The 10795-nt window shown below is 38.7% G+C and overlaps 2 protein-coding genes across 2 annotated transcripts; both read left to right on the top strand.

Annotated features, from left to right (window-relative positions):
* Positions 1–217: 217 nt before the first annotated feature.
* Positions 218–5579, top strand: LOC104951250 (kelch-like protein 10). The gene is made up of 5 exons (XM_010777892.1): positions 218–318; positions 1998–2487; positions 3083–3688; positions 4360–4509; positions 5185–5579. Exons 1-5 carry the CDS (start codon positions 218–220, stop codon positions 5539–5541), a joined length of 1704 nt encoding a protein of 567 aa, XP_010776194.1. The 3' UTR covers positions 5542–5579.
* A 705-nt stretch (positions 5580–6284) lies between these two features.
* On the top strand, positions 6285–9943 carry LOC104951240 (DCC-interacting protein 13-alpha-like). Its single transcript, XM_010777881.1, has 6 exons — positions 6285–6474; positions 8242–8340; positions 8489–8548; positions 8803–8874; positions 8969–9056; positions 9867–9943. The coding sequence occupies exons 1-6, from the start codon at positions 6421–6423 to the stop codon at positions 9941–9943; spliced, it is 450 nt and encodes a 149-aa protein (XP_010776183.1). The 5' UTR covers positions 6285–6420.
* The last annotated feature ends 852 nt before the right edge of the window (positions 9944–10795 follow it).

Here is a 10795-nt window from a genome sequence, read left to right as displayed (position 1 = left end):
TTGTCATAGTGAAACATTTTGTATGAGTTTTGACATTGTACTTACTATGAGGAAGATACAAATATCCAGACAAACTTTCTGAGGACCAACAGAGTAGAGAGCAAAAATGTTTTCCAAAATAATGAGTACACCAGGACAAGCTTCCAGCGCATTAAACCCTCACAGGAGTCAGGTGGAGAAAAGGATGCATGGCATGACATCTGCAGTCCTAACTGAAATGCGTGTGAAGAGGGAACTTTGTGACCTGGAAATACAAGTGGGTAAAGTCAAGATTGACGCTCATAAGGTCATCCTCTGTAGCTGCAGCTCGTACTTTCGGTGAGTACTTCATCTCAGAAGAGCAAAGGCTGTAAAATCATACACTTTAAGCAAGTCTGTGAAAAGATAAAACCCTCAAAATGCTCACACTATTTGTACTACATCTAAAAATCAAAAGGCAACAAAAAGGCAAAACACAAAATGATTTGATTAAAACATGAAATAAAGACACAAGCAGTATAAACATCAAATTAGTACACTAGGTACAATAAAAAGTAGCACCATAAACACAAGTGAACATATCAAAGTGTTGAAGAAGCAGCCACTACTGTAAATAGTACACCTTTGTATACATCTTATCATGTTCATAATAATTGTATTTTTGTTCTCTATATGACTGATTATTCAATTTAGCACCATTTAAAACTCAAACTGAAACCGTTTTTAAAGAGGAACCTGTCATATTGCCATTGTTCTCTCTTTATTTTTGTTGAATGTTGTGTTATAATGTACCGACCTATATAGTTGTGTTTTTGTTTTGTATTATCTTGTGTATTTGTTGTTGAGTTTTATCTGGCTTAAAGGCCCATGGGACCAGCATTGCAAATCAGCCTAAGCTATAATCCTGAGGTGTGGGCCATTGATTTGTGCTCCATTAAGAAATAAACAATCAAATAAAATGCATTACCTTACACTTTTTACTGCTTTTTGCACTTAGATGCTAAACTGCATTTTGTTGTCTCAGAACTACATTGAAAAAACTGAAAAATGGACTTTAATCAAGTTGAACCTAATATTTTGTATTTAAACTTAATATTGTTGCTTTTAACTAACCTACTACAGTTATGTGATATCTGTTGACATCATACATTTAATTAAAGTCAATGTTTGAGTTTTCTCATGTGATAACAATACATTTGAAACCAATGTCAGAGACTCCATTTTGTACTGAACTGTCATCTTTTATGTCCCTGTTTTTAATGAGCAGATGTGTTTTGCTTTGTTTTGCTTCAACAAAGCAGTGTCTTGTCACACTGATCGCACATGGTAAAGAAACTGTGATTACTCCACAACAATATTATATTTGGAATGATTCAGATGCCTGTGGGGCTAAATAAATTCAATCTTTCAGAAGATAGAAAAAAGATGAGAAAAAGATGTAAGAAAGAAAAGGCAAAGTAAGCAGAGCCTCCAGATTGATTTTGCTGCTGTCACTACCACTCGGGTACGGTGCGCGTACAGCTGATCATCATGAGCTGATGATGTCTTAAAAATTCTTTTTCATAATTAAGCTTTGAAAAATATTTCATTTTCATTTAGCTGATAGTCATCCAAAGGGACTTACAACCCCAGTTCCTAAACTGTAATGGAAGCGCAGCATTAAAGTGAGCCGGGCCTAACAAGGCCTAACCAAACCGTACTAAGTCGAGCAAGGTCTGCGGTGGAAATGCGCCATGAGTGCACTCAACCACGAGTATACAAACTCCGAATAGAAAGAATCCTGAGACTACATTAGCTTCAGATAGGCCATACCCTATTAAAGTGCTACATATAGAAATGGCAACTTTCATAAGACTTTATTGGCCAAGTTGCAGTTGAAACGCATGGGTTGATGATCAATAATCAACTCCAGATAAGTCATTTCTCCATGAAGAGCAGATCTGCGACTGATTTTTCCAAAAGGTCTACTTATTATGAGACTGTTACGTATTTTCCTTTCTAAAACCCTGATCCCACAGCGCTCTCCTTACTGGACCCTGGGCATCCATCAAAAAGCAGAAGTACACCATCCCCGGGGTGTCGTCTGAGATGATGAGCCTCATCATCAACTATGCCTACACCAACTCTGCTCCTGTGACGGAGGATAACGTGGTGGAGCTTTTGGCAGCTGCAGACCAGCTCTTGGTGACGGGGTTGGTTCAGAGCTGCTGGTTCTTCCTGGAGGACCAGCTGTCCCCGAGGAACTGCATCGGCATCTGGAAGCTGATGAGTGTCTACTACATGCCGGAGCAGAGTAAAAAAGTCTTCCTCTACATCCTGCACAGCTTTAAGGAGATAGTGTCTGTCTCCCAGGAGCTTGTGAATCTCTCTATTGAGCAGCTGACCACCATTATTGAGAGCGACCACCTCAACGTGAGCGAGGAGTACACAGTGTTTGAGGCGATCCTCAGCTGGATTAACTACCAGCCAGACCAGAGAAAAGGTCACATCTCTGAGCTGCTGTCCAAGGTAACTAAACAATAATCTAGATGTATTCAGATTGACACAGCAAGGGTTCAATTTCTTCAAAACCAATTGGGTTTAATTTTTACCAAAACAGCCCACAATTTGGTAAAGGAAAAAAACAAAAGAAGGCATTTATTAAAAGCTCAATTTTTCCTGCACTCTATTATTTATTTATTTGTTTATTTATTTATTCTCCATTTATTTATTTAATGTTTAAATGTTTTTATTAATTCATTATTTTATTCTTCTCTCTTGATGTTTTTTGTTTGTTTTTCCCCTTAAAACACTCTTGCACCCTCGCTTATACACACACTAATTCGATCAACATAATTTATTAAATACATTTGAATATGCATTTAAAACAATAAAAACAAATATTAATAAACTTAATATTATAATAAGAAATTCAAAGAATGTTCATTCTCTCTAAATAGTTTGCTTCAAAAACATAATACATAATATAATAAAAGACAAAAAAAGTATTCAACTATAAAATAAAGAAAACTCCATCACCATTTATTTTTGTAAAAAAAAGGTTACACTCAAATGTTCTTGTACTCATTATACGTTTCTAAGTGTTGTTCTCTTATGTGTCCAGGTGCGGCTAGGCTTGATGAACGTGTATTATCTCCAAAATGTGATGGACAACGATGTGGTGAAGAAGAGCATCAAATGTTTTCCCATCCTCGATGAGGCACTGAAAGTGTCTCTGAATTTTAGTAGATACTCAAAATCCATCTACAAAAATATGCTGAGTCGACCCCGCCTGCCCTCCACCATCTTACTGGTCACCGGAGGCGAAGGAGACGGTGTACACGCCACCGACCTCGAGGCGTACGATGCCCGCGCTGACTGCTGGGTCACTGTCAGCGCTGGTCAGATCCGTCGTGCTTACCACGGTGCTGCAGTCCTCAACAACGTTGTGTACTTAATTGGAGGCATCTGCACTGATCTTTACCTTAATACTGTGCAAAAGTTTGACCTTGTGACTCGCACGTGGCACCAAGTGGCCCCCTTGAACTTCTGCCGCGGCTACGTCTGTGTTGTTGTGCATAATGAGTGCATTTACGCCATTGGAGGCTACAATGGAGTGACTTGCTTTAACAGTGTCGAGTGCTACAGGCCTGAGAATGACCGCTGGACCATGGTGGCACAGATGCACTCAAGGAGGAGTGGGGCCGGCGCCACTACTCTAAATGGCAAGGTGGGTGAAGCAGAAACTAGCAATGACCTTGCAAGGTACATTGTCTTCATTATTAAGTCTGAAGTAATGTCCATGCTAGCCAAATTATTTATGTTATAAACGTGGGTTGAAATGTGTAGATGTGCCCTGATTAGTACGTAGAGATTGATGTAGGAAACTGCGGGAGCGATTGAATGCTTGTTTAGTTCAATACACTCAAGAGTTGTACAAAAAGTAGCCTTACTTGGTCTAGTATGACCAGTCGTTAACAAGTTGACTTATGTAAACAGAATTCAGATAGATATTGCTTTATAAAGTCAGTTTGTTGAAACTGGATACTTGGAGAGTGCAGATCTCCCAGAAGGGCCTCAAATATTTATAAAAGGGAAAAAATATGATTTTGTGTTTTGGTTCTTCCTTAGTGCATGCCCCGCCCTTTCAACAAGTTTGACCAAAATCAGGCACAGTCGTTTTTTTAAAACCCTGATAAACAAACACTCAACCAAACAATTTTGTCTACAAAGAAAAACATATAGGCCTACCATCAAAATAAAAGTAAACATTATGCATGGTGTGGCCTATTGGCCTTTACTGACCATAGCAATTTAAAACGTGTTTTACTTACACGTTCATTTTGACTGTAATTGTAGTGGAATATATATTAAATGTAACATTCTCAAGCCTGTCTGCAGGTGTATGTTTGCGGGGGTTATAACGGGCATCGAAGCCTCTCCACAGCTGAATGCTACGACCCAGATTTCAACCAGTGGACCCTTATCTCTGCCATGAGGACCAGCCGCAGTGGCCTGGGGGTCGCTGCCTACAGAAACCGCATCTATGCAGTAAGTGTGAGGCAGTAATATGCTTTGATTGTTGGAGTGGCACCGTTAGAGATGTGCAAACATTTACCAAAGATTATTTTTGAATACACATTTTTGGTGTTGTTGAATTGGTTGGACCAATAGAACATCGAGTGGTCATAAATTCACTTCTTATTAATGTAAATGTAGCATTGAAGGGTAGCACTTTGAATTTGAAGTTTTATGAGATGAGTGGCACCAAAGGCTCAATGTGCATGTACTATTACGGAGTGTCACAGAGAAACTGATGCCATGACATGTAAGGCAAAAAATGTGACATTTTGAATATTACATTTTTTATAAATAATCATCAGTTATGTTGGTTTATTGACTGACTTTACTAAAAGGCAGCCTTTAATCGAGGAAGACAAACACTTACCACATTATATCCACAATTAAAGACGCCATTAAGTCCCATATCACAATATTGATATGCGTCGCATTACTTGTCAGTCCTATGAGCTCCACCAAAACTACACTATCATCACAATATTGATATCATGGATTTTTGTTCAAAAATATTGTGATATTTGAATTTTTTTATATTCCCATTCCTACCTTTTAGTAAGGGTTTGAATGAAAGACTTGTTCATGTGCTGGAGACATTTACTGAATGAAATGATCTAAACACTGACCATTCCACACTCTCTCTTCAAGGTTGGTGGAACAATGAACGTGGATATCTCCCTGCACACTGTTGAGGCCTACAACCCTGAAACCAACAGTTGGAACTTCACACCATCTATGCTTTATCCCCGCAGCTACTTTGACATTGAGGTGGTGGACGACCAGCTCTTTTTGGTGGGAGGACACAGTGGCTCCTCCACTATGTTGGATGTGAACCGCTATGACGACGAAGCCGGTATGTGGTATTACGTCTCTCTCGTGGAGACGCCCCGCAGCGGCCTGAGCAGCTGTGTTCTGCAAGGACTTAACAGTATGGCGGAGGACTTGTTCCCTCGTGGTCCACTGACGCTCCCTAACTTGGAGGAAACTCCAGGAGCATCCTTCTGAACCTCAGCTATGACAATTAACAAAAATAAAGAAAAATTATCTGCATTACAGTGTTGTTCATGTTGTACATTCGATTTATTATTTGTTGTATACCTATATTTATAATCAGAATAATGTACTACAATATATAACAACAATAATTATATAAATACAGTATATTAACATTTGATAGGCTGACAATCAAACCAGACCAGTTTGATCAACATTTTATTCACAGATTGGACCCAGAGTGCATCATTTATCTTCCAAATCAAATAATGTTAGCAATTGGTTGTATTGTATATAGTTAATTCAAGCTTTTTAAAACATTTGTATCCAAAAAAAAAAGGCTAGGGTTCAATTAGGCAAATTTGTTTTTGATTGACTCATCATTCCATTACCTCATAATTGTGTTGTTTTTTGTGCTTTTGTCCCTATTATCCTTTAAGTGTGAAAATGTGTAGTTAATAAAAAGTAAATAACACTGCTTGACATGTATAATAGCAAGTAATACAATCCCACAACAAAAAGTTTGAGGAAAAAAAGACTTTAGTAACTTTAAAAGCTTAAATAACCAAATTGTATAGAAAAGATTATGACAAACTAAGCAACGGCTGCCATTGTGGCTCTAAGTTGTACACGGTCATAGTAAAAGGGCGATCCTGGTCAGAGCCAAAATGGCGCCTTTTCCCCTTTAAACAAGATACCAATCAAAACCGTGGAATCTTTTCGTATCCAATCAAAACCTTCCAGAGGGCGGGACTTGAGAAACGGGGATGAGCTGTTTTGGGGTGTTGTAAATTCGTGCAGCCAAGAAATCGTGAGTGGAAGTTGTCGGAACTGATTTATTGGGTCTTTTGTATCGTGTAAGCACAGATTACTACCGCGCCAGCCGCAGCCATGCCCGGGATAGAGAAGCTTCCGATAGAGGAGACGTTGGAGGACAGCCCGCAGGTAACGGCTCTCTTCTCTGGAAGCTTTCAGCTAGCATGCTAACGGCTAGGCTAACTGTCTTTGTAGGCTCAGTGTTTGCCAACAAAACCAGCAAAGAGATGCCAAGTTCGGGCAGAAAGCTAACTGCTAACGGCCCCGCTGACAAAGCTGTCAGGCGGATACACTGCAGATGTGCTTCGGCCCAGACCCGGGCGGCTACACCGATCAGCTGGTGGTGGTTTCCGTAAAGATGTCAACACGTAATTTCGCTTTAGATTAAGATTACTCGTAGGATTTCTAAATAGCAGGCGGCTACTTCCTTAGCATCTTGGCCCGCTTTTCCCTTCATTGCGTTGATAGTAACTGCTCAGCTATTATAAAGCAGCTGTGTCATCATGATGCTTTATGTTATTAAAGTCACAAGGTGCATAAAGCTATAGCTCCTTTAATGTGGGCTAAACACCCCAAATCATGCTGTTGTGTCCTGCAGAAAATACAGAGCAAACACCTGCTGTGACATCACTAGTGGGGGTGTGTCCAGATTCTGAAATTAAATGTATGTTGTTATATTTGTCAAAAAAGTGGTTATAAAAGCAGTTTGTATTACATAACTATCAATTTAAGTTAAGCTTTTAGAGCAATATTAAGGTCCTGGAAAATGCAATTCTGCATTGGTGTCATTTTGTATTTATTTGCTATTTACTTTTTTAATCTTTAGATCGTGGAAATAGCTCTTGAACTTGTTTTTTATTAGGTAAATAATTTAAAACATAAACAAACATAAACAACAACATATTGTATCCCTAATTTAGTTAATAGCAGCTTAACTGATACATGATTGATTTTTGTGTACAGAATACATCATGTTGACAAGTGGAAACCAGCTGGTTGAATATTGATGATGTTGCAGTTTGTCATATGACTACGGTGGCTGGGAAGTGCAATGGACAATTACAAAGTGTGAAACACTTTAACAAAGCTTGAGAGAAATTTACATTTTATAAATCCTGAAAGGTTTGAACAGTAAATACAGATTAATATATTATATGCTAAAACATTACACTTAATCACATCTCACCACTATCTCTCTTGATAATTACGTTAACTCAATTTTAATTAACTTATATGTATACATCTGTTCATCACATGTCAACCAGATTAAGAGGTACAAAGTAAATTTGAAAATTAAATTAAAAGCTTTGTTTGGGTTGTTGGATGTGTTTCTTGTTATCGCCGTGTAAGGAATTGGTTTATTTTTTCATGATTTTGGTGTTTGTGAACACTTTGTAACCCTGTTTTAAAGGGTTCTATATAACTAAATAATATATATAAATATTTATATTATTAAGGTTGTTCTCTTCTCTTGCTTAAATAAACACAATCTTTCCATCTTTAAGTTTAAAAATCTCTTGCCGCACTTACTATTTCTAGCAGTACGTAAACAGTAACAGTAATTATATTACTTGAACAAATGTAATTGGTTACATTCTACCATAGGAAACCTTTTTAAATTATTACAAATATCAGCTTTGCTATTATAAATTGAAAATGACAGATGAGTGTGCTGGCAAGCTAAAACTGCATTTGAGACACACCCTGGAAATGTTACTGTGCTGTATGCACTATGCAGGTCATCGGTGTTGATTTACATAGATATGTGTGGGTTTGGTTATTTTGGCAGATACACAAAGGATCATTTGAGACCATAACGGGTGAATTCTTATTGCTCGGTCAAATTATTAGCATTAACTTTATTTTCATCAGTTTTATTTTGTGTTTCGTGTGTAGACACGGTCCCTGCTGGGAGTGTTTGAGGAGGACACTGCAGCGATGTCCAACTACTGCAGTCAGCTCTACCAGGCCATGCAGAGGATTTATGATGCACAGGTACACACACACACACACACACACACACACACACAGGCATGATTCACAGGTGTACCTCCACTGGCTTTGCAGGTACAGACAGCGTTGACAGAGCAGCTGATGGGAAAGTGTGTCTCCAGCTGTGACTCTGTCCTATTTTCTCTTTCAGAACGAGCTCAGTGCTGCCACACACCTGACCTCCAGACTGCTGAAAGAGTACGACAAACAGGTAGGTAACGCCACCAGCCAAAGACCCCATGAAAAATAGACACCCGTCCTATGACACTAGACTTTGTTACTGTTTTGACAACCTTTTCCCTAGAGACAACTTCAGGCCAACATTTAACCATCACTTGTTCTGTGACGAGAAATCCCCAGTTTCCTCTGCTGTGCGTTTCATGCTGGTTTGCTTCAGCAGGGACGCATTTCTCCACACTGAAATCAATCTAATCCATTCCTCCATGTTGTTGCTGTCATCTGCAGCGCTTTCCTCTAGGGGGCGATGACGAGGTGATGAGCTCCACCCTGCAGCAGTTTGCAAAAGTCATCGATGAGGTGAGAAAATACAAACTCGCCAGCTGCCACACTGGAAGATTTAACTGACCAAGATGTGACCATTTCCATTCTGTCTTTCTCTTTCTCTCTGTAGTTGAGTTCCTGTCATGCTGTCTTGTCCACCCAGCTTGCAGATGCCATGATGTTTCCCATCACTCAGTTTAAAGAGAGAGACCTGAAGGGTAGGAAACGCGTGCAGTACCTCAGAGAGAGACCACTGTCCTTAGCATATTTGTCACATTAGAAACTGGACTTTTTGCCCCAAAGACAATTGTTTTTTCTTTTTCCTATGACCTGTAATGCAATTTATCAATCTAGATGTTTTGTTGTTGTTAGGTTCTGAGTGTTGGAGGTATTGAGTGTAGAGATAGCCACCTTATCTTGATATTTGATAGAACTGACTGGCCGAAAAGCAACAAAAACATTTTAACACTCCAAACCTCACCCGTCAATAAGTAAGCAAGTGCCTCTCGTCCATGAGTAGATGTACAATTCCTTCTGCGCGGTAACACGGAGGGTGGGTGCAGTTAGGTAGAAAGAAAAAAAGTACCTTCATGCAACTCCCCACAACAGGGTCTGTGAATTGTTTTCAGAATTTAGGTCTCAATTTTTGGTAAGAGACATAGTAGCTGTTTAGTTTCCGATCAATTTGTTTGCACTTTGACATAGACAAGCTGAGTTAGCAATAGAGTTACATCTATTTCCATTATATAAGCAAACATCTCTAGCCCTCAGCAACTCACAACAAACCAATCAAGATAAATGACGATACAGGTAAAATATTTAGTTTGCCTTTTAAAGTTTTTCCTCACTAATCTGGGAACACACTTTTTGTATAAACCTGGTTTTGTGCGCTGTTGGCATTCTCTTGTTTAAAAAGTGAAAAGTCAGTGCAAAATGACTTTTTCCCAAACAATTGGAATCACCGTGAGGTCTAAGATATACAGTTTTCCTTCAGTAGTGCTTATGATTTTCTTTTTGTCTCTCTCCAGAGATCCTCACTCTGAAGGAAGTCTTCCAAATATCCAGTGATGGTAAGTTAAATACTTCTACACCAAGCTACAGTTAATATTCAGTGTATTAAAAATAAAATAACCATCCTAAACCCCACATAACTCTTAGCTACTCTTGCAACACTCCTACTGATTTTCAGTCAAATGATTATCTTAATGAATATCGGTCTAAAAAAAGAAAAGAAAATATCAGTAATATTTAAAACATGCACCCACGATGTCTGCTTGCAGATCAGTAAGTAAGTCAATAAAGTAGATTAGGAACCAATTATTATTTTTTGTTCATTATTAAAAAAATAACGTCTGGCTAATATTTTCTGTTTCTTTCTGACCAGAGGACATTTTAATGCAATTCATTTGTAGTTATTATTTCTCGATAACTACGGAGGCTAAGAATTTGTAACTTGCCTATTTTGTGTTTAATATAATCTGAAAAACCTACAAAATCTTACATAGACATATTTGGCATCTTAATTTCACAATTTACTTAAAGGAGACCTATCATGCTATATTTGAATAATTTATTGTAAGGTATATTTATACGTTTTCTTTTTCAAAATACCAAACAGATCATGCATTTTAGCCATGCCTCATTTCGCTCTATTTTGCTCTCCTCCACCCTGTCTTTGCATGCGCTGCAGCTGACCACGCCCCCCTGCAAAGGAGGGGGCCGAGTTACGAGCGTCATGTTACCATGCTGTTACCATGCCACGGCAACCTCTCATTTCCCCTGATTAGTGGAGAGTTGGCCATATAGGCGGAGCTCCTCGTCACCAGTGGCGTTTTCTCCTGGAGGCCAAGGGAAGCCAGGCTTCCCCTGTTTTTTCGGATTGTAGTTATAATTTTAATAAATAAATAAAAACACTTCGTTTAGTTTCGGAAATTCTTTGTTGTGTGTTGCTGCCGGC

Source organism: Notothenia coriiceps, unplaced genomic scaffold (assembly GCF_000735185.1).
Source record: "Notothenia coriiceps isolate Sejong01 unplaced genomic scaffold, NC01 NC01_scaffold00000339, whole genome shotgun sequence".
In the NCBI taxonomy this organism is placed as follows: Eukaryota; Metazoa; Chordata; class Actinopteri; order Perciformes; family Nototheniidae; genus Notothenia; species Notothenia coriiceps.
Note: the sequence above shows the minus strand (reverse complement) of the source record. Positions and strands in the feature narration are given on the sequence as shown.

Coding starts and splice junctions, on each gene's coding strand:
- LOC104951250 (XM_010777892.1), top strand. CDS start 218: ATGCGTGTGAAGAGGGAACTTTGTGACCTGGAAATACAAGTGGGTAAA. Junction 319..1,997: donor AGCTGCAGCTCGTACTTTCG/GTGAGTACTTCA, acceptor CTGATCCCACAG/CGCTCTCCTTACTGGACCCT. Junction 2,488..3,082: donor TCTCTGAGCTGCTGTCCAAG/GTAACTAAACAA, acceptor TTATGTGTCCAG/GTGCGGCTAGGCTTGATGAA.
- LOC104951240 (XM_010777881.1), top strand. CDS start 6,421: ATGCCCGGGATAGAGAAGCTTCCGATAGAGGAGACGTTGGAGGACAGC. Junction 6,475..8,241: donor CGTTGGAGGACAGCCCGCAG/GTAACGGCTCTC, acceptor TTTCGTGTGTAG/ACACGGTCCCTGCTGGGAGT. Junction 9,057..9,866: donor TAAAGAGAGAGACCTGAAGG/GTAGGAAACGCG, acceptor GTCTCTCTCCAG/AGATCCTCACTCTGAAGGAA.